At 36.4% G+C, this 24,589-nt stretch overlaps 1 protein-coding gene across 2 annotated transcripts; it reads right to left on the bottom strand.

The window, feature by feature from the left end:
• Window positions 1-972: 972 nt before the first annotated feature.
• Window positions 973-18,513, bottom strand: plek (pleckstrin). 2 transcript variants are annotated; one of them, XR_003937585.1, is made up of 10 exons: window positions 18,372-18,513; window positions 16,858-17,013; window positions 16,592-16,773; window positions 14,275-14,366; window positions 13,992-14,176; window positions 13,757-13,861; window positions 9,698-9,781; window positions 9,519-9,588; window positions 9,189-9,379; window positions 973-2,632 (listed from the first exon to the last, which is right to left on the bottom strand). XR_003937585.1 is itself a non-coding variant. In XM_030156817.1 (9 exons), the coding sequence occupies exons 1-9, from the start codon at window positions 18,411-18,413 to the stop codon at window positions 9,240-9,242; spliced, it is 1,056 nt and encodes a 351-aa protein (XP_030012677.1). In that variant the 5' UTR covers window positions 18,414-18,513; the 3' UTR covers window positions 8,790-9,239. The 2 variants fall into 2 exon arrangements, 1 of the variants encoding a protein (XP_030012677.1); XM_030156817.1 differs by lacking the exon at window positions 973-2,632 and having other exon boundaries at window positions 8,790-9,379.
• Window positions 18,514-24,589: the final 6,076 nt, after the last annotated feature.

Below are 24,589 nucleotides of genomic sequence, written 5' to 3' on the forward strand. Positions count from 1 at the left end.
GTTGGAATAGTTTGTACTATAAAACTTTTTCAGCACTGCAAGGAAAACCTAAAAATTACACATTTACAGCAAAAAAAAAACAAAAACAAGCAAACATAGAAAGCGCCTGTTTGCCAGTGTTGCTTCCTTTTATGTGCACAAGTGACAAGGTGATACGGAGGTCGAAAAAATAGTTTTCGCAATTTCAGAAATGCACCAAAGCAACTGAGAAAAACTGTAATAGAAATATTGTGAATAGTTCAATTTTAGAGAGACATTTTCCTTACACCTCTGCTTTTAATGTCAAATCTGTCTTTGAAGGAGAAGATAAGGTTACATAATAGACAATATATTACAGTTTTTTTTCCATTGGTTTGGCTCACTTTTTGAAACAGAAATTACATTTTCAAAATAACATGGAGAAACCTCCAAACCATTTGGTAACTGTTCACAACAGAAGTGAATTTCTCCTGCATTTCATCACATTGTACATGTCTGAACGTCTCAGTACGTCTTTGCTAATGATTAAGTACAGTTCGCCTACATTCAGTGCAATTCCTTCCTTCCTTGACTATTGTCACCATATGTTCACTGTTGTTTATGGATGTATTTCTTTCTTTGAGTTTGTTATTATTTTTTTTATATTTTGCCAGCACAATTAAGAAACACATAGGTAAAAGATTATATTTGTATGCATGTTTGTGTACTTGTATGTTGTGTGTATATATAAATATATGTACGTGTATATGTGTATACGGATATATGAGCGTGTGTTTGTGTGAATAGATATATAAATATTTCGTTTTCATTTTTCATTTTGTTTATTTATTCAGACAGGGACAATGCACAATATACATGAACCTTTAAAAGGACAGATTTAATGTGCCAGGTTCTAGCACTAGTGCTAATTTCCACCTGTAGTCCCTGGGCAGGCTGATGTTATCATGAAAAAACAGACATTAATAAAAACTAAAACATTGAAAAACAGTAAAAAATACATATTTATAACTCCATCTGTATAAAATATTCATTCGCATCCAACCATTCACTCTTATGTCCCTCTACAGTCTGTCACACACACTCTGAGCATGTTTACATTACATTACATTATGGCTGCAGGTTTGGTTTGAGAGGAGCTGTTTTTTCACCATGCAGGAGAATGTGTGATAGTTTCCAGTTGTTAGTACTTCTGTTGGTAATGTGTTCCACTGTCGCATGGCCACACATGAGAATGCTGAATTTGCAAATGCAGTTTTGTGTCTCGAAATCCTGCACTCGCCGCGTGCTGTTGATCGTGTAGTTCGAGATGTTTTTCCAGAACTCAAAGAAATAAACCTTTTCAAGGGAGGAGCCGCAGAATTATGGATCACCTTAAACAAAAGACACTCATTTGTATACATGATTACATTTTCGAAGCTTAAGAGCTTATTGTCTTCCGCTTATCTGGGGCCGGGTCATGGGGGCAACAATCTAAGCAGGGATGCCCAGACTTCCCTCTCCCCAGACACCTCCTCCAGCTCTTCTGGGGGGACACTGAGGTGTTCCCAGGCCAGCCTAGAGACATAGTCTCTCCAACGTGTCCCAAGTCTTCCCCGGGGCCTCCTCCCGGCAGGCTTAAGAGCTTATATTTGGACAAAATTGAGCAGTGATGGAATGCTCATCTTCTCTTGTCATGGATCTTGAGAGAATATTCATACAATGACTCTAGAGGCCTTAGGGCAAATTTACAAGCCTGTGTCCAACTGGTCATACAGTAAAGAAAATGTGGAACTATCATTGCATTTAGATACATGTGTGACGCTTCAGTGGACAGTGAGTTAAAAGTAATGTAAAAAGGAATAAGATAAATACTGTATATATTATTAATAATATTTTATGGAGAGGGGGTGGGGCTAAATAACCTGCACTTCTTCCAACCCCTTTTCAGACATGTAAATGAAAGTATTGTGCTGTTCTTCTGTCTAAGATTGTCTTGATTCTTGATTTTTGTATAATTATTTCTGTTTAGCTTCTTCACATATATGTTAAATTTCATTGCATGTTCAGAATAAATCACTAAAATCAAATTCCCAAGTGAATAGATGCTGTTGATCTAATCTTGATCTTAAAACTACTTGTACAACCTTCACATCATTGTGTCACTTGTGCACATCAAAAAAGCAGTTTCTTATTCCTTTGAACAAGTTGAAAATGCTTTGGTACATCCATGCAAATGATTATGTACAATTCTCTGCTGTTTCCTACGTTATCAATTGCTTATGACATGTTGATCAAAATGTATTATAATGGTTTCTGTTGAATAGTTTCACCCCCACAACATTTAGGCATTAGTTCATCACATAAATCTTTACATGTAAAATGGTTAAACAAGTTGTCATAATATGTCAAACATATTTCTATACATTTCCATTACATGTTTTTTCTGTCCTGAAATGGTAAATTGCTCCCGGGTGAATTATGACTTTTTCTAACGAAGTGAAGATATGTGTTGTGACGTGAATGAGAATTTGTGACCCTACAGACCTGAACGACAGGAGGTGTAGGAAGACAGCTCTGGAATTCCTACAGTACTACATGTACAGTTTTCCCTATGGAGATTGTCCTGTGTTCACATTTCTTCTTTTGTTTCTTTCTTTGTGCTTTCTTTTCCTTTCTGTAAAGCAAGGCGAAGACAGGTTTAATTCTATAGCACATTCCATGTACAAGACAATTCAAAGTGCTTTACATAAAACAATAAAAGCATTACAGTGGAGTGCAGGGGAAGCAATAAAAAATAATATGCATGAAAAGAAAAAAAAAAACAGATAAAAACTTTAAGCTTAAAAGAAACGGTGCGGATCTGAGCTGATGAATAAGAACTCTATTCAAATGCAGCTGAGAACAGGTGGGTCTTTAACCTGGATTTAAATAAACTGAGTGTTTCAGCTGATCTGAGCTTTTCTGGGAGTTTGTTCCAGACATGTGGAGCATAGAAGCTGAACGCAGCTTCTCCATGTCTGGTTCTGACTCTGGGAACTGACAACAGACCAGATCCAGATGACCTGAGGGGTCTGGTGGGTCCATACTGGGTCAGGAGGTCACTAATGTATTTTGGGCCTAAACCTTTCAGAGCTTTATAGACCAGCAACAGAACTTTAAAGTCTATCCTCTGACGGACAGGCAGCCAGTGTAAGGACCTCAGAGTTGGACTAATGCGGTTTGCTTTTTTGGTCTAAGTGAGGACTCTAGCAGCAGAGTTCTGAATGGGCTGCAGTTCTCTAATGGATTTTTTAGGCAGACCTGTATAGACGCTGTTATAATAATCAAGCCGACTGAAGATGAATGCACAGACTAGTTTTTCTAGATCCGGCCGAGACATCAGGTCTTTTATCCTTGAGATGTTCTTAAGGTGATAGTAGGCGGATTTTGTGACTGCCTTAATGTGTTTTTCCAAATTTAGGTCTGAGTCCATCAGTACACCCAGATTTCTGACCTGTATCACAATGGCATGGTCTGTCAGCACATTACAGTCCAAACAGTAAGAGCATAAAATGGGAATCTTGTCCAGTCTGTCGCAATCTCTTGCAATCTCCCAAATACAGAAAAGGTGCAGCTTACAATTTACAATAATTGTCATCCAAACTTTAGCCTTAGTTTACATCAGAACATCCCTCCAGAGTCCACAGTTATATTGACAACATGACTAAACAGTTGGACTGTCCTATCTGTACACACTGACAGAAGGACTTGTCATTCTGATGGCACTGACATGCTCACTGACTCAGATATTTACTTTTGAGAGATGTTTTTTTTTTTTTTGAGAGAGAGAGAGAGGATTTTGAGCAAGAGTCTGGCTTTTGCAGGTAATCCATGGCATTTTGCTATTTGTATGAATTGTTTTGAGAAATGCACTCACTGTTTTGCAAATGTCGAGGATGATTCGAGAACTGTACCAAAGCGACTGAGAAAAACTGTAATATCATACATACCAAGAAAGACAAAAGTCATGACTCTTGTCAGATTTGCTGAAGTAATAAAGTCAAATGCTTTCTGAGTTTCAATAAAGACGAACATGCATCTTTACTGAAAGTTACTTCACACAATTAAACACTTCTGTTCTACAATTGCAACAAAAACTCCAGTTCCTACTTCTGTCCACAACCTTGACTTTTTTTTTTTTTTTTTTTTTTTTGAATTAAGCAAAAAAAAATCTTGAATTAAGCAAAAAATCTGCCAATGGAACAAGTGCAAATTATCTTGGTAAGATTTCTTGAAATAGGATTTGCAAAATCTATTGTCCAAAAATAAGTTCTTATATCTCACTGAAAAGTTATTCTTTAGGTGATTATGTCTTATTTTAAGTTTGATGAGATATTTTGACTAGAAATGAGAAAAATACACTTGGTAAGATTTAAATTTTTACAGTGCAAAGGGTGTTTTATAAGCTGGCTGGATAAAATGGTGTTTTATGAGCTGTCTGTTTTCTAACATGGATGGATGGATGGATGGATGGATAGATGGATGGATGGATAGATGGATAGATAGATAGATAGATAGATAGATAGATAGATAGATAGATAGATAGATAGATAGATAGATAGATAGATAGATAGATAGATAGATAGATAGATAGATAGATAGATAGATAGATAGATAGATGCTGCAGAGTCCCATATCAAAACCTTTGAAGTAACAACATTGAAATCCATTTTAATTACGTGTGAACCAGTGACAGGTACGTGCTTAAAGACATAAACTGTGTCTGTTTTCTTTAAAATGATTGATGGAAGACTTTATTCAGTGGAGCTTTGAAGTAGTCGGTGTACTTGTCTGTGATCTAAGAACAGGCTACAGATCCAGTCCAAAGCTCATGTTACTTGAATGCAGACTTATATTAAAAACTTTTCTTGGGAAGTCTTCAATGTGTGGGAGAGATAATGTGTGTTAACATCCTTCTGAAAGTTTCAGGGCTGAGTCAAGAGCTACTTGTGGTTACTGAGGTTATAGTTGAATATCCTTGTGCCGGCAGATATCTTTCAAAATCTTACGTACATGTTGAGCTGAAGTCGAGACATCTGTGGGTTTGCTTTTTGCAGTGTTAAAATCAGATACAATACATATTTTTTCTCTTATCTCTCTTTATTCTCTTTTCTTCAGATACAGCAAGAAAATATAAGGGATGTGCGCACACGCTTAAAAGACATACGGAAAACTGAAATAAATGGGTTCTAAAGGTTAAAGAATATTTAGTTTGACCCCTGAACCCATGACAAGAGGCAGCATAAGCAGTTAGAAACATCTGACATATGTTGAATGAAACCTGGTAAAAAAACATCAGAAAATTAATCTGAAAAAAAAAAGGATTAAAGACATTCTCAGTACAAAGGGAGATCATACTAAATATTACTACTTTGACTGTTTTTCCCAGAAAATGTTGTTTTCACTGCTGTATATACTTCCCATATATCCAGGGTGTGTCTTAATACAGAGACTGAGAAAAGCATATGTGTGGTCATTTGTTTTGTTGTTGGTTTGTTGCTATTGCATCTGTGCTAAAGTATGTTGACATGTCCAACATTATGTTACAGGTGGGTTTGTGTTAATGCTTAAGACACACATGGATATTCTCATACATCCACAGCACGGTTATAATAGTTTTGGATTTTTCATTATAGTTTAGTTTTATTTAGTTTTGACTTTTTTTTCCTCTAATTCAGTTAGTTTTAATTAGTTCTTATAGCAGGTTTGCTAGTTTTTATTAGTTTTTGTTACTTTCTAAATGCTTAGTTTTAGTTTAGTTTTAGTTTTTATATCTTTTATCTTCTTCGCTGTCAAATTCAAATAAATCCCAGACAGGACTCTGCTGCTTTCTCCCAATTTTAGTCTTTATGTTTAGAGCAGGGGACCAGAAGACGACTCTAAACCACAAGTGACCACGAGTGACGGACCATTAAATATCATATGGTGCTAGCAGCTAAAATTGCTTGAGGGAAATAAATCAATTTTTTATCAATCCGACATTGACAAAGATGAAAACGAAGGGAATTTTATCCAGAATTTGTATCTGTTTTAGTTAGTTTTGTAAGCACACAATACAGTTTCAGTTAGTTATCGTTTTTTTCTTTTAATTGTAGTTTTTATTTATTTCAGTTAACGCAAATATTTTTACAATTCTAGTTTTCATTAACGATAATAACCTTGATCCACAGTGTTTTGTTTGTTTCTGTCCTTTGTTTGTTAATGTGGGGGAGGGTGATACAGATATATGAAATTGTCACCTTGGCCATTGCACACCTTTAGGGGACGTTTGGTGACATGAGATCAGATTAAATAAGAACAGGGTTAAAGCTCTTTGTTAAGTCTAACAAATACAATTTATCAGTCCAAATCAATCTGTTGTGCACAACACCTTTATTGCATCAGTGGACATAAACAGGGCTTCTCCAGAGTCACATTTACTTCTCAAAACTACTTTTATTTCTATGTTCTCTACCTGGTTTACTTAAGAATGATCAGATCAGAAGCTCAAAAACAATACTTAATAATAATAGCAATCATTAGTCAAATTCAACATCACAGAATAGTTTATTGCAGTGGTTCCCAACCTTTTTTGGCTCGTGGTCCCATTTTAACATCACAAACTTCTGGCGACCCCAGACATTCAAAACAGACACTTTATTTTTTTTTGCTAAAACTAAAATAGTTTGCTATGCTATGTTGCAAATAAACATTAATTTTAGAGGACATTTTTTCTACATAATGTATATTATTATGGACGGAGGCAGAAAAGCCAGGTGTAGATTACTGCACAAAGTGAGAATTTGATTTTCCTTGGTCAGGATATGTACAGTCAGTCCAGCTTGGATTTACAAGGCTGACAATTAATACTGAACAAACAATAACTCAAATTATGAATTATGAAAGAGCTGCAGCATCTGAAACTGACCACAATGAACATTTGACAGATAAACAGAACCACAGTGCTTCAGTTTCAGCTTCAGAGTTTGTCATGTCTTTTATGGATTGGGATTGTCTCTCTCAAGTCATCATACATTTTATTATTATTATTATTTTTTTTTTTTTAGCAATTACTAGAAATTTCAGGCAACCCCATTTGAATTCCAGGCAACCCCATGTGGGGTCCCGACCCCAAGGCTGAAAAACACTGGTTTATTGTGTTTCCTTTAATCACCATTCATTATGTCTTCATATCAGTTCCCTCAAAACAATTGCTCTTGAAGTTGAATATGTGAGTAGTGAATAACAGGGGGGTTGTATTACCAGAAAATACGACCCTCCCAGTGCTGCTCAGCAAATTTTTTTTTTTTTTTTTTCATTTGGCAGACACTTTTTTCCAAAGCGACTTACAGGGGAAAACCAATCAAATCAATCAATCAATCAAAAATTGTATTTATATAGCGCCAGATCACAACAAAAGTTATCTCATGACACTTTATATATATAGAGTTGGTCAAAACCAGACTCTAAGCCAATTTACATAAACCCAACAGAAATAAACAACACTACTTTTTATCATGCTCTTCAGATAACATGAACTAGGAAGCAAAACTTAACTGGGCAATGATGCTCTGCAGCAGTTTAGGGTTGATATATAGTGCCCTCCAGTGTTCAGATGGTAAAACACACCCTAGAGAACATGCACGCTAGGTATAGATCACAATTCAGCTATGCAAATATTTAACTGTAACAGTTTTGCATTTTACCGTGGGGTGCCATCAAACTATACTATGCTAAGTTATGTAGATTTTTTTTTGTAGGTTTTTAAAATAAAAATTAGGTGTTTTGTCCTAGTTGAAGAATAGGCAGAAAGAATAAAGGTCAAGCACAAGGAAACATGTAAGACATAATAATAGACACAATGTGTGTTTCAGCAAATTCAATATGTAACGACTTTGTAATGTTGCCAACAAGAGGAGTTGACATTTTAGATAATGTCATTTTTGACGCAGATAGAGTTTCTCACACACCCAGAACCCACAGAGTGACATCAAACTGTGAAGGCGGGATATGATTCAGACTCAGGAACTGAGTGTATGTGTACGATAGCTACAATTATCTAAAACTTTTCAAAGATGGTTGAACAAGGAGGAAACCAGACAAGCCACAGTAGGCAGAGTATCAAGGCTCCAATCAGAAACACAGAGCTTTTCTATCTTTAGAACCACTTTTGTCTGACTAGAGGTTGTTATGACATTTTGTGTTAAATTGTGAAGCTGCTATGGCCACATACTGTGATCATATTTTAACTATGCAGTATTTTCTGGCCTGATCTTAAATCAGATCCCCTATGTAGTTTAAGCACAGCACAAATATAGTTTGTGTCAGTTCCCATAAGAATTTTAATCTTTATTTAACCTTTTTTAAAGTGATTTTCCACCATTTATTGCACTATTATCTTATTAAGTTTGCGTTTTTTCAGTGTAAATCATGTATTTTCCTATATTTAATTCACTGATCATGTAAATGTTCATTAAAAAAATGGATTAAGTTTGAGGGTTGTTTAATCAGAAACAGAGAAAATTTATGAAAAGTGGCTTTTTCCAGCAACAATATCAATATCTGAACATATAAACAAGTGTCTCCATCCACTGTCATTTATTAAACTCTATGGGTTTTACTGGTGAATCAATGTTGTAGAAGATGACGGTGTTTTCACATTCACTACGGAGCCTCTGAACATCCAAACGGGTCATATCTGACGACCATGAAAAGATGACAAACTGTATTTTACACCAATTATTTACATGTATTGATAGGATTAGTGGATCAACAGGTACTAAATATCTTAGATCAACAGGGGATTTTGGTCGACAGTGGATGTTTGGGTCTTTATGGGTTATTCAGTCATTCCTTTTCTGAACCTGCTTTATCCTCACAAGGGTCAAGGGGGTTGCTGGAGCCTATCCCAGCTACTTATGGGCGAAGGCGGGGTACATTCTGGACATGTCGTCTTTACGGGTTAGTTCTAAACTAATAGATATACAGAGAAAGTGTTCAACAATGTCATGACACATTATGATATGGGTAGAATTGAGAGAAGGGTTAGGCTTTTAAACTGTTTATCGCTGACTTTTTTCACTTGGTTATAAAATAAGTTCAATCAGTCATTTATTCATAAGAAAAAATATCTAATTGTATATTAGACAGTGTACAAAGAATACTCAGATCCATTATGCTACAGTCAGTGAGGTCATATTTGGCTGGCGTACCTTGAACCAAACATTTAGTAGAACATCATCCCTACTTCTGAACTGCCCTTATTATTTTCCACTTTTCGACACTGCCTGTATCGCCTTGATCCACTCCTTTCTTTCGTCAGCAGTAGCAGCTTGGAGATAGTAGTGAGTCTCCTCTGAGGTGATGATCTCAAAGAGGTTGCCATCAATGTCATATTTCTTTGCTGAAAATAGAAAAAAAAATGAGGAAAATAAATTAAGGATGTCTGAGTGAGAAACAGGCTACTGACAGTAAATGCCAATTATTTTTCCTGGTCACAGTAGGGGGGGTGGGGGTGGGGGGTGTCCTGTGGTTTCACCCACCATCAGGCACATATTCCACAGCTGTAACCACACATGAACGCAGATGGATCGAACCCAGGGGATCATCGCCCTTAAGATAAAAACAGACAAAAGATGACAGATGTGAGCAGCAGGAAAATTACACAAGTGGGAAAACAATCCGAGGTTTTCTAATTGGATTAAACTGTGCAGGCCTGTACCTTTGTCGGATCGTAATAATGCAGATAAGCAGGGTCGTCCCTCAGTATGAACTTCCGCACCTTCCAGTTCTTTCTCCGATGTCCCTGTGATGAAGGAAGAGATGTGAGAGAGGGTAGCAGTACTTTTTTCAGACTTCCAATGTGCTGAACATCTAAGCTGCATGTCGTCTTTCAGTTAATGCCACCAGTTGCTCAGTTAGTAATGAAGTCAAATCTCACTTTCAGCCACAGACATATGAAAGCAAAAGAGAAAAAAAAAAAAGAGTGAGTGATGGTTAATACATGGCAGCATTGTTCATAACATATTTTTGGTCGTGTTGAGCTAAACCACACTGAAGTTGGTGTCATGGCCAGCCTCAGATGCCACAACTAAAAGTACCTAACAAGAAAAATGGTTAACCAAAAGTTTATTGGAAATGATTAAAAAAAAAAAAAATCAACAACCTAAGCAGAAACCATAACATGGCCAAATGGGGGGGGGGGGGGGGGGGGGGGGGGGTGGTCTGGGCTGTGCAGTAACTGTGCAGTAGAAACATTACACTGTCAAATGTCCTCCTCAGACCCAACAATGCATTGTTGTCCTCTGTAGGGGACAAGTGTTTTACAGCTTTATTTATAAAAACAAACAAAAAAACTAAATGCTGTCCACTGCAAAGAACATTGTATTACAAGAATAAAAAATCTGTCTGAAAAAACTGTTGTATTATGTTGCTTCCAATCAAGACAATTATTTAACATAAAAAAAAAAAAAAAAAGAAGCTTAAACTTTTACCTTCTTTGGTTTCAGGAGGATATAACGTGCTATGTCAACTTAAAAATATGAGTGGAGGGGCTGCCATAAATTTTTACGTCTAATGAACAAACACATCTCGTTCTCCTAACATACATCATGATGTCTCAGTGAAATACTCCTTGTTTGTGGTTGTTTGTGCATTACAAATGTATTCCTAGCTTCAAAACCAGACGCAAAAGAGTGACGAAAAGTTCACACCTGGAAAAAACAGCTGCCAACTGTCCGTGATACATGTGGACATTACATCACCAGAACGTGATGATGCAGGGCTTAACTCCGCCCACTCTCCTGAACTGTCACTGAAGTTAAGTCAACAGAATTTATTAAGTTAATTAGACAAGGAGTTTCATGTTAATGAAGTGGACAAAATTTACCAACATAGTTAGACAAGGAGTTTCAAGTTAGTGCTTTGACTTGAATTTTTGTCTTATCACAGCAAGTCAAGTCCACTGTAACAAATTTCTGTAATTTTTACTGTTAAAAAATTACAGTAGCTTCTTGTTCTAATAATTTACAGTGTGTAACTGTATATTGCGATGCATTATGGGTAAAAAAAGTATATATATTTATTAGGCCTGTAACGGTACACGTACCGAACCGTTTCGGTACATACCTGTTCAGTTCGGTACACAGCTGTACCGAAACGGCACAGTATGTTGAGAAAAAGAAAAAGGAACGAAAGACGTCGTTTGATGCGGAACTTTAAATCCGCGCAAGTTTCACACGGACATATTAAAGGACGTGCACATTGACCCAAAATACCAAGTAGCAGCTGATATAAGGTTAAAAAAAAAACAAATATGATGTCAGTCCAGTTTGGATCAGTTCAGGTCCCAGTGAAAGACAACAACGAGGAAAGAGACGTTAATAAGACGGACGTTGTTTGGCCCCTAGGAACTACGGTAGTTCTAAAACACACGAGCTCTGTCTGTCTCTCTCTCACACACGCTGTATAACAGAGGAATAGCGTTGAAAGTATATAAAAAGAAAGTTTCACTTTCGTTTCACGCCAGCGTTAGTTACGGTAGTTATGGACCGGACCGCACCCCCCACCCCCAGACAAATCGCACGTTGCGCGCGCGCACGCACACGCACACGCGCGCGCGCACACACACACACACACACACAAGTACACAAAGTGGCCTAAACAGTTTGTTCTCTGTCCTAAAATAAATAATTTGGTTAAGTTTGTTGTCAGTGTTGCTCTTCAGTTTGTTTCAACAGAATACCAGTTTACCCTCCTGTTAATGTTGCACTTCATGCAGAATTTTTTTGTTGATATTTTTATGCAGAATGTGAACTGACAGAGCTGTGATTAGATTTTTGTTGTTTGTTCAAAACTACCTGTCAGGGAAAAGTGCAATACTAATGTTTAAAATACATTTAGTAATATTAATAATTTATTTTATTTTCTATTTGATTTATAGCGGCAGAATTATATTATTCCTGGTTTTCTATATTCTATTGTGTCCAAAAATTGGGGGAAAAATGTTCAAAAATTTGTAAATGTATTAAAGACATTTTGAGGGGTTTTCTTTCTTCCCGTACCGAACCGAAAAAAAAACGAACTGTGGCTTTGAAAACCGAAAACTTACCGAACCGAAAATTTTGTGTACCGTTACAGGCCTAATATTTATGGTAACTTCAAGCATTTGTTCACAGTATCACATTGTAAAATTACAGGATGGCTGTGTTTTCAGTTGGTCCTGAATGTAAACAATACAAATTACAATCACACACTGTTAGTATTTGTCCAAAGAGGACATGAAGGCGAACACAGGACAGTGAACCCCACATCCATCCACTCAATAAACGGTGAGTGAGATACTATTAGCTCCCAAAATTAAAATGTGATTCAAGCAGTAAGTTCATGCAATATAATTTGACCGTGTAGACGTCTATTTTAACTCTGCGTGTAATGTAGACATGTCAAAACCAGCGTTTTAGTAAGAATAACATTGTGATATCATGAAATCGCATAAATATACATGTCACTTGCATGTTATCTGTACACATTATAAACTTTCCGTGTGTCTGTTCACACCGTGTCAAATACCACCCACTGAGGGTTAGGGTTAGCCTTTACAGATATGTGAACCGGAGATCTTGGCGTAAATTGACATGCGATCAAATGGCGTTGAATAACACGCAAAAGGACGAAAATGTGTATGTATAGCACGCCAAATGCTATAAGAATTGGCGTGACATACAACACAATTTCATGAGATCAGTCTCAAGAATAATGCGTCTTTATTTGTGAGTGACTATTTCACATTATTTTATTTATCTTAGTCACATTTCACATGGAATATACAGGGTATGGGACTCAGAATGCACCGTTTTTACAAATGTTAGCTAGCGAAAAACTGGTTAAGTTAAGCTATTGCTAGCTGTGTGCATTAGCCCTGTTCGGAAATGCCTCCGATAGTCCAGGCTACGTTTGCGCCGTTAGCTACAGTCAAACTGAAACAGTCAAAACTAAAATACAATTAATGGTTGTTTCTAATATAAAACAACAATACATTGCTGTAATTTATATACAGCAAAAACTTGTAAAAAGTATCCAATGATATTGTGGCATGTTTGCCGCAGTGCATTATGGGTAGTGGGTATTTTGTTGTAAATATGTTATTTTTATGCGCAAGAATTCAGCGGGGTTGTTGTGTTAGTACTATCCATCCATCCATCCATTCTCTTCCGCTTATCCGGGGCCGGGTCGCGGGGGTAACAGTCTAAGCAGGGATGCCCAGACTTCCCTCTCCCCAGACACCTCCTCCTGGGTAGGGTCTCCCAAGGCAAACAGGTCCTGGGTGACGGGCCAGACTAAGAGGAGGTGTGTTAGTACTAGTTTTGACTAAATATGTGTATGGCAATGCTTATTGGCCTTTTTGTTTATTTTTTCTGTATTTTTGTAATTTGTAAAGTTGCACCCTGAGCGAGAGCCATAGGCAGAGCAATGGCTATCCTGTTGTGATAAATTTTAAGTTTGGTCTGTCTGCTCGTCAAATTCAAAGTATAACTTGTGCCCAAAGTATGATGCAGAATCAATATTCTGCCAAACCTCTACCTATGCTACAAAGTACTGTAATTATGTTTACAGTAATTAGCAAACAGTTTTACAGCACTTTTTTTGTCTGTTGTTAACTGTAAATTCTACAGGAAATTTGTTACAGTGTTGTTCTAACACAGGGTAATATGTTAACACAACAATTCTATTTCACAGTGTATGAATCCTGTTTTTTTTTTTTTTTGTCTCACTTATTCACCTGTTTAAGTAAGCAGCCCTGTTTTATGATATTTCCTCTGAATTCCTCCTTCACGAGCTCATCTTCATCACTGGAGTATCCTTCACAGAAAAACCCACTGTCTGCCTGTGGCAAAACACAAACATCAGTAAAAAAAAAAAAAAAAAGATCATGATTCTTATTTATACTGGGCTGATGTCTCAATTTTTGGTGAAGTTCTTGCAGAAAAATAAGAAAATAAGTGAGTTCAACATACGAAGTAGTAGAGGGCGTCAGGCTGATCCAACAGAACAGACTGCTCTCTGCTGTCAGCACCTTCCTTTGATAAGTCGCCTGCAGGCTGGAGAAAGCCTTCATTCAGGAGTCCTGTTGCTAACATGAGAGCCTCAGGCCGATTTCTCGCTTTCTCCTTCGAAATCAGCCAGTCCACCACTGTCGCACCTGTGCAAAAAAAAAAAAAAAAAGAGACACTTTAAATAAGTAAAAAATGATGTTTTTTCACACCTGTAATTTCAAAAACTTCAAAAAGAGGAAGGTACCGGTGAAGCAGTGGTTGAACACTCTTTTCTCCTGTTCCAGTTTCAGCTCTTTCACTCCATCGTCCGGGTCTCTCATCAGTGCGTACAGTTCACTGAAAAAACATCATCAAAGGGCTGTTAGCATTCATCTGTTGGTGTATCTTTAACCCAGAAAGACCCAGTGTTACTTTTGTGGCTGTTCCCAAATGAATTTTTCCTATTTTAACCTTTCTTAAGTGATTTATCTCCATTTATTTTTAATATTAATGTTAGTGTAGTTTTTATTTCGAGCACATAGAATCATCAGATAACAAAGAACCATACAATGTGGTCAAACACAATTTTTTGTCGCTCGAAAAGGAGTGGGAAGAAGTATGACCTGTAGACTCCAACCCCATTTTACAAACTGATTATTAAATTAGTTCTGCTTCCTTTGCTTTAACACACTATATATTTTTACAATAACACAAAGCATCTGAACAAACTATTCACATACATTTTTTTAGTCACCTCACACACAATCCGTTTTGCATAATCAACCTTTTTTTTTTATATAAACTATAATATTTCTATGCACTTTCATTATTTACTACAAATACAATCATTAATAAATGTGAAAATATCTTGTAATCATGATAGTCTGTATTTATTAATTAATTACAAACAGGCAATACAGAATAATGTTTTATTTTATGCATTCTTCTATAACTAGATTTTCACTTATTCAGATAATGTTCTATATTTTATTATGCTCTGTATTTTTCATTTTTCAGTGAAAATCAGGTGTTTTCATATATTTAATTCACTGAACATGTAGATGTCCATAAAAACTTAGATTAAAGTTGAGGGTTATTTTATCAAAAACAGAGAAAACTGAAGAAAAAGTGACTTTTTCAGTAAAATGTGTCATTAACTGAATATAAACCAAGTGTCTCCTTCCACTGTCATTGATTCAACTCCATGGGTTTTACTGGTGAATCAATGCTGTAGAAGATGACTGTAGTCGCTTTTCCACTGACCCTCAAATTGCGCAAATGTAACTTGTGCATAAAAATTTCCCTAATGTAAAAACGACAATTTCGCCAAAAGTCTCATTTTTCAATGAAAGTTTTTGCGCTGGCAAAGTACAATGGAAATACCTTTTTTTCGCAACTAGAGTCAGGTGAATTAAAAAGCCGGATGTTGACGGACGTTACAACAAGCGAAGAAGAAGAAGAAACATGTCAAGGTATGTGTGGACACACCAGGAAACCCAATAATTTTTTAAATTTAGTACGAGATAGAGGGGTAATATATAATAATAATGAATATATCTGTAAATCAACACCATATTTACGTTGGTCGCCATGTTTATGGAATGACTTCTCGTGTCATCTCACAATAATAAATAAACAAATCATCGCATTTGTGATTTAATGGAAAAACTGACATTATGCACTTCTGTTTTTTTGGCATTTAGTAAATATCTGTAAAGTTTTGCACAGATGTCCAATGGAAAAGTGATTAGTGTTTCCACGTTCACTACAGAGCCTCTGAACATCCAAATGGGTCATATCTGAGGACAATGAAAAGATGACAAAATGTATTTTATACCAATTATTTACATGTATTGATAGGATTAGTGGATCAACAGGCATTAACCTTTTCACGTATGAATTATGAGAACCTTAATCAAAATTTTTTTCGGAGGGTTTCTATCCCTCTTTAGGCATGAAAGAAAAAACATGATTGAATTTTTTTTTTTTTTTTTTAACCTATTTTTCATGGAGTTGCAAAAATGTCTACTCAGCTGAACACCATACATTTAATTTATGAAGCAAAAAACATGTATTTACTGATATACTGTGAAAACTATGAAATAAAAACATTTTTAATGCTGCTAAGCTTATTTTTTCTCATATATTAACATACTCTAATACTAGTTATTACTCATTTCATGGAAATAATATGCAAAAAAACCTAACATTTTTTGCTTAAAAAATAAACTGTTAGTTGCAGTCTAATAATCAGCACTTGATTTACACTCAAACATGTTACTGGAGATCAGGTTTATCAATAACAGCAAAGTTACAGTAATGGTATGAATTGCAGTGTATGGGATGATGCATAAGTGTCCACTGTGTTGGCTGGTATGGAACTAAAACAACAAAATCAATGGAAATACAAGAGAACAGCTGTAGAATAGCTGTCCACTGTAATGACCACTATGCATGAAAGGGTTAAACAGTTTAGATCAGTAAATTATTTTGGTCGCTGGTGGATGTTTGGGTCTTTCTGGGTTAAGCATGAGCAGCACTTGAACCAATCTGTTCATGTATTTGTGCTTCTATGAACATACTTCAAGTTGACTGTTTCAGGTAAGCGAATGGACCTCCTCGTGGACTTCCTGGCAAACTTTCTTCCTCCGGCTAAACAGGTTATAGCCCTCTTTATGTCTTTGACCCAGTTCTCCCTCTCCTCAACGTGTGATGCTTGGAAGAAGTGATCCTGCTTCTTGTCTGTGGTAATCTTAAAAACAAGCTGAAACAATATTGGATTCTCTTTAGATTTTCATTTTTCTTTTAACATTAAATGCTTTACTTTTGTAACTTGGTGTTTCCTCACCGTCCTTTTGCCATAATCCTGACACGGGCTGACCAGCGTGGCTCCCTTCAGTGGAATCATTCCCTTTGGAGAACGGTCTGTTTTCTTTTTATAAAATTCCACCCCATCTTCTGACAGCACCACCCACACTGCGTTCCAGGAGTTCAGCACTGTACCCTACTCAGACAGACAACAACAGGAAACATTAACCAAAAACAGCAAGAACACCGATGATACACTATGTTCAAATATTCTTATAATAAACTAAAGTAATATTTTCCACAGTGAAAGCACTAGGAACAGCGCCACACAAAAACGCCTCGTCCTTTTAACAGTGACCTTCAAATCTGCAGAGCAATAGGTTACTTTGAAGGTCACTGACCACTTAACAGTAACTACGCTTCCCACATAACAGCAAAGTACCTCTTTGTTCAGCAACTGCAGCAAACATGTTTGACACAAACTGCTAAGATTGAGAGCTAAAAAAATGAAAGCAAAAACTCATCAGGCACCAGCTACACGATAAAGCAGAAATGAATCCAACTCAGCGGTTTAGATTCCCAAAATTAAGTAGGAGGAAGAAGAATTAATGTGTGTATTTTTGTAACTGAACCACTTTCACTTAATTTCATTTTTACAAACTGCCCTGCCATGTTGAGCTAACTAGTCTCAGAATTATCTATCTATCTATCTATCTATCTATCTATCTATCTATCTATCTATCTATCTATCTATCTATCTATCTATCTATCTATCTATCTATCTATCTATCTATCTATCTATCTATCTATCTATCTATCTATCTATCTATCTATCTATCTATCTATCTATCTATCTATCTATCTATCTATCTATCTATCTATCTATCTATCTATCTATCTATCTATCACATGTTAGAAAACAGACAGCTCATAAAACACCATTTGTATTTTAGTCTACATTGTGGACAGAAGCAGGAACTGGAGTTTTTGTTGCAGCTGTAGAACAGAAGTGTTTTTGTGTGAAGTAGTTTTAGGTAAACACGCACGCTTGTCTCTACTGAAACTCAAACAGCATTTGACTTTATTCCTTGAGAAAGTCCAACAAGAGTCATGACTTTTGCTTTTCTTAGTATGTATGATATTAATGAACTCTGCATCCACACTAAAATTAAATATAGCATCTACTGACCATAAACTAATGTTCAAAAACCAAGGAGTTCCGATTACTTGCTTACTCGTATGTTTAAGCCAAATGTGAGGCTTAAATAACTGCACTTATCAAACACATGTATTTTTGACTGATATTTCTTACTGTTTTTCTCTTTGGCTATATGACTTTCCCTTAGGTCATTAATGAAGTTAATCGAACTCTGACACACTTATTTAACATCTTTTATTTAGGAATTATTTAGTTTGCATTATTTCAAATCACTTTCTTAGCAGCGTTCCATCTCATCATAATGTGTCATGTACTGACAGTCTAACAGATATTCCCAGTTAATGTTTGGGTGTTTACAGATGTTACATCACACTTGTATTTCATGACAGTCCTACCTTTTTGACCAAGTATCCCTCTCTGATCTCTTGGGGCTCCATTACTCTGCTCACGGCTGCTGTCAGCTTGTAGAGCGTCTACAGCTTTTTCTTATACTTTATTTTCTTTTTAACTGGTTGTTTCTCTCTCTCTCTGTCTTTCTGTCTCTCTCTCTCTCTCTCTCTCTCTCTCTCTCTCTCTCTCTCTCTCTCTCTCTCTCTCCCACCCGCCCACACACAGACAGGAAGTTGCTTTTGGGCGTGTGTGACAGTCATGACTGGTCACCCAGCTTCCTCTTCTCGGGTTGTATTATTAGGTACATCAACTGCTGAGCTTATGTCTGAAACCTACAGCAGTAGTCCTATTAATGCATTAAAACCACTTATACAGTATACTTTAATTATTCTGTATTTGTGCATCACACAGATAAAGATTCTGGATTATCTGATTGAATAGGCCCCAAAAATATATTAACATAAATCCAACCATAATGTGACTTGTCTTTATGCATTCTTCCTGATGCATTTAATTCTCCTTATATTTCATAGTTGAACTTTTTAATTGTTGTTACATGTATTTTTATGTGTGAAAGGCAGTTTTGAATTTAAACAATTATATGTGCCTTATGCCTAATATCTTCATCTTCATTCTATATTTAGCTGCTATCTGTTATAAATGCATAATTTGGTTATGGTTGGACACAATGAACCGGTTAGTCATACTCACAGTAGATGTATTTGTGGAGAAAAAAAAGGGTTCCTCTTTATACTCACTCAGTGTTGCTCAAACATGTTGCAGTCACAGCAATGTGGAAGGTCAAGTAATGACGAGAAAAGAAAAAAAAAAAACTTTTACAATGTTCTACCAGTTTTTAAATTACCCCAAGTTTAATAGTTTAGTTACATAAAATCACAAAGGAAAATCAATAAACCCAATTACACGATCAGTAATAATGATAAGAACAGATGAGGTGCTTTCCAAATTGTCCCTTGCTCTTAACCTATCACACAAGTTACATGATGATATCAGTGTCATTTCTACTGATGTGGCATTCACAGGAACATTTACCCTGTGCCACAGAACGTAGTGTCACTAACTGTCACTTCGTTGTAACTTTAAAGGAAGTTTGTGCGTCAGATGTGTCAACTCTTATAGGAGTGTTGACACGGCTTTAATTCTGGTCATGAGACGGCTGCAGGGTGTGAATCAAGACCGTTGGTGGTAAAGTGAAAGAGCTGGTTTTAATGACTGCATTATGAACATTAAGACTGCATGTTTCTGTTTGTCTTTTTTCTTTACCTTCACCCCCCCCCCCCCACTATGTTACATAATTAATAACAGCATCAACTCTAACCCTTTGTGTGTGGAGTTGGTATGTTCACCCCATATTTTTCTCACTTCTTGTAAAGACCTGCACAGACCTGCATAGATAAACCCAGTGTTTTTTAAATGGAGCGGCACCTTACTTGATGGAGCTGGTTAGACTGTATGCACCTTCTTGTGCCCTTCGCTCTCAAGGATCTGGCCTCCTGACTGTGCCTAAAGTCAGGAAAAAGACTGTTGGTGAGCGAGCCTTTTCTTTCCGTGCACCAACACTTTGGAACAGTCTTCCTCTGGACATAAGGCAGGCATGCTCTGTGGATGTTTTTAAAGCAAAGCTCAAGACCCGCTTGTTCACTCTGTGTTATAAGTCTTGATGTGCTTTTACTGTTAATGTTTTTAGCTTTTATGTTTTATTGTGATTGATTTTATATCTGTACAGCACTTTGATTGAAAGCACTTTACAAATAAATTATTTTCAACCTTGGGGTCAGGACCTCACTTGGGGTCACCTGGAATTCAAATGGGGTCACCTGAAATTTCTGGTAATTGATAAAAAAAAAAAATAAATAAAAAAAACTTACTAATAAAAAACATATGGTGAGTATAGAGAGACAGTCCCAATACATAAAAGACAAGACAAACTCTGAAGCTGAAACTGAAGCACTGTGGTATTGTTTATCTTTCAAATGATCATTGTGGTCGGTTTCAGATGCTGCAGCTCTTTCATAATTCATAGTTTGAGTCATTGTTTGTTCAGTTTTAATTGTCAGCTTTGTAAATACAAGCTGGACTGACTGTACATATCCTGACCAAGGAAAATCAAATTCTCACTTTGTGCAGTAATCTACACCTGGCTTTTCTGACTCCGTCCATAATAACATACATTATATAGACTAAATGTTTTCTAAAATTAACATTTAATAGCAACATAGTAAAGCAAACTATTACATGATCAAAAACAAATTGCTTTTAGCAAAAAAAAAAAAAAAAAAAAAGTCTCTCTTTTGAATGTCTGGGGTCACCAGAAGTTTGCGTTGTTAAAATGTGGTCACGAGCCTAAAAAGGTTGGGAACCAGTGGATTAACTGGTCAGACTAAACCACCTGTAGGTGTGAATGTGAGTGTGAACTGTTTCTGGTGTAACGTCCAGGGAGTACCCAGCATTCACCTGTTGGTAGCTGAGATAGGCTTCAGAATTCCTACAACCTGGAATATGAGTGAATCAAAACCACCAAATCCAATAACTCACAAAATTTTGGTTTATACATATTAGAATATAATAACACACCATAAATGTCATGTCATTTTTTTAATCATTTTGTTTCAAATGACCAACATACACAACTTCAGCAAAACTGACCACTGACCACTTATACTTTTCACCAAACACACTTGCATAATAGAATCTATTTATGGTGCAATTAAATACCCAGTAAATAACACGTGATTCACAGTCATTATAACTGTGATGTTGTTAATGCTCCTCTAGAGGGCCTCAGAAACACATCTGTGATGCAATCTTGAACAACCTCTAACACTGAGACAAAAAACAGGAAAAAACAAAATCCATGAGCAGATATTACTCATGTAATTTGAACACAAAAACAGGTGGATAGAAATTACAGAATTATGTCAAAGATATGTCATGTGTCATAAATCTCCACCATGTCACTCAAACATTTTAATGAAAGTCACCCTGTCACAATGATCTCATTCCTATAAACACAGATCACAAGGACGTCCTACATGACCCAGTATTTAACAGAGGGAACACTTGTACTGTACTGTACTGTCTACCTTGAATTATGCTCTGTCCATATTATGAATATATATGGGGGTGGGGGGGTGTATGAGTTTATTGATGAATCTTCTAGGGGGTGAGTTTCATTAATAGTCAACACAAGAGTCATATCTCTGTGAAAGATTGCGGCGAGGCGATGTATAGAATGTTAATTTCAATGGCAAAACAAAGAGGGACACAAAGAGGACACTAGAGGAAAGAGTTAACCTCTTGTTCTAATCAAAGCCCCTCATCAAGAGCTCTTCATGGAAAAGAACAATACACTTACCCTGGTTCTGTCTTTATAGGAGCTACAGGCTGCAGCTGTAATGCCAATGAGTTAACTTCAGTCTTCGCGTTACTTTGCTCTGCTTTTATTGTCTCGTTTCTCCATCTCTGACTCCATCTCTACACACCTCCGCACGTGCTTAAAGCAGTAAAATGATGATGTACTGTATGACCCAGGGAATAGAAAGAAGAAAACGGATTTGTTAGCACCAAGGTTGAAGAGAAGAGCGTGAGGTACTGTAAGCATGATGAAACTTTAGAAACAGGACATCATCACAAACCCTTCCCCACACTCTCCATTTCAATCTCACAAACCATTCTGATGCCTGAAAGTACTTTACTAGTAACTCTGAAAAAGAAGAACCCTTTATGTACTGTTCCTGTGACCAATACTGTAAGGTGTTCTGTGTTTACGCTGAGTATAATACGTACAAATGGCTTTTTGTTGCATTGAAATGGTTCAGAAAAGTTTGTACTGTGCACAGAATGTACCCCTTTTCTTGTACATTATTCTCTGTCTTTTATGTAACTCTCTAACACTTTGAAAGAAAAAGTCATGAAGGAAAATGTGTTTAAAAGACTGCCTGTCAAATATTTGTTACAGTGAACTTATTTTACTGTACAGTTTGACATCTCTGTATTTTTATGTAGAGAACAGCTCAAATATGCATTGCTAACTTGAACGGTGACAAAATTCACATGCAGACCTTTAGAACATCCTCCAACCTGTCCTTTCTGTTTTCTGGATCAACTCCTTTCTAGTTTTTATTTTCGTCATCAGCAGGAAAAAAAATGAACAAACAGTAAACACTGTTATCCAAACTGTTATTTATAGAGTTCCCAAACCTGTTTTTCCTCCACTTTTTTCAGCTATATTTGGGACCGAGCTGACCAGATCTCATCAACACAAATGTGAGACAAAGAATACATTTTACAGTAAAATGAAGCAAACTTTACCATCTGAGGAGTAAATTTGTATTGTACACAGTGCTACAGTCTGTTACATTAAATCAGTGTTTTTCAACCTTTTTGAAAACAATTTCTAGTATTGAAATTTCTAGTAATTGATAAAAATAAAAACTTACTATTAAAAAATAATGGTTGAGTAGAGAGAGACAATCACAATAAACATAAACTGTGAAGCTGAAACTGAAGCACTGTGGTACTATTTATCTTTCAAATGTTCATTGTGGTCAGTTTCAGATGCTGCAGCTCTTTCATAATTCATAGTTTGAGTTATTATTTGTTCAGTATTAATTGTCAGCCTTGTAAAACCAAGCTGGACTGACTGTACATATCCTGACCAAGGAAAATCAAATTCTCACTTTGTGCAGTAATCTACACCTTGCTTTTCTGTCTCCATCCATAATAATATACATTATATAGCCTGAATGTCGTTTAAAATTAACATTTATTTGCAACATAGTATAGCAAACTATTACATGATCAAAAACAAATTAATTTTAGCAAAAAAAGTCTCCATTTTGAATGTCTGGGGTCGCCAGAAATTTGTGATGTTCACGAGCCAAAAAAGGTTGGGAACCGCCACCTTAAGGTGAATAAACAACACCAAATTTACAGAACTCTATTAAAAAGAAGATGCAAACAGATACAGCAAAATATACTTTTTATCTGCAGCTTTTTTTTCTGACAGCAAAAAAAACAAGCATTTTAAGATTTATGCACTGAAGAGGATCACGAACCCTCAAATACAGGAAGATGATATCACCTGAAACAAAGCAGCCTTTCTGTTGCACAAAAATCTAATTAAGGCAGTGTAAAATACTAAACGGACTAAATTACATCCCATCAGATCGATTTAAAATGGGCACATATCCTGACCAAGGAAAATCAGATTCTCACTTTGTGCAGTAATCTACACCTGGCTTTTCTTCCTCTGTCCATAATAATATACAATATATAGACTAAATGTTGTCTAAAATTATCGTTCATTTGCAACATAGCAAACTATCAAATGATCAAAACAAATTAATTTTAGCAACAAAAAAAAAAAAAAACCTCTCCATTTTGAAATGTCTGAATTGTTGATCTGTCAGAAATTTGTGATGTTAAAATGGGGTCACAAGCCAAAAAAAGTTGGGAACCACTACATTAAATGAAGCACACAGTCATTTTTGACAGCAAAGGTACCGCAATAATAGTAGTAGAATACATTCCGCAGTACTGCAATAATAGTACCGCAATAATAGTAGTAGAATACATTCATCTGGTCATAACAAACATTAAAACAGGAATAATTAGAAAAGCACTCAGAGAGCGCAGACCTCCGCCAAGGCAGATCAGTGTGCCCCCCCCATCACCACAAAAATTTAATCATTTGTTCCTTGTGCCAGTATCAACATTTCCTGAAATTTTCATACAAATCCGTCCATAACTTTTTGAGTTATCTTGCACACGAACAGACAGACAGACGGACAGACAAACCAACACTGGCAAAAAACATAACCTCTTTGGCAGAGGTAAAAATAGGTATAATCCAAATATCTATGTGATTCAGTGCTTGTGTACAGATTACACACTGCTTCTATAAACCTGAGTTCTTGAGTTCAACAGCTTAATAGAGGCCGGAACAAATGACAAGCGATCTTATTTGCACTCGGGCACCCTGAGACTTCTACCTGAAGGCAGCAGTTCATGTTCAAACAACAGGATGTGTTCACGGTTGACTTTATGACAGGTTTCTCATACAGACTCTGTATACACTCAAAGTCATTCATTCCTGTTATTCTTATAACTGTCATCTAGGGTCTAGGGGTATGATTCTTGCTTGGGGTGCTAGAGGTCCCAGGTTCAGATCCCGGATGAGCCCCCAAATTTGTTACAGTCT

This window comes from Sphaeramia orbicularis, chromosome 15, assembly GCF_902148855.1.
Source record: "Sphaeramia orbicularis chromosome 15, fSphaOr1.1, whole genome shotgun sequence".
In the NCBI taxonomy this organism is placed as follows: Eukaryota; Metazoa; Chordata; class Actinopteri; order Kurtiformes; family Apogonidae; genus Sphaeramia; species Sphaeramia orbicularis.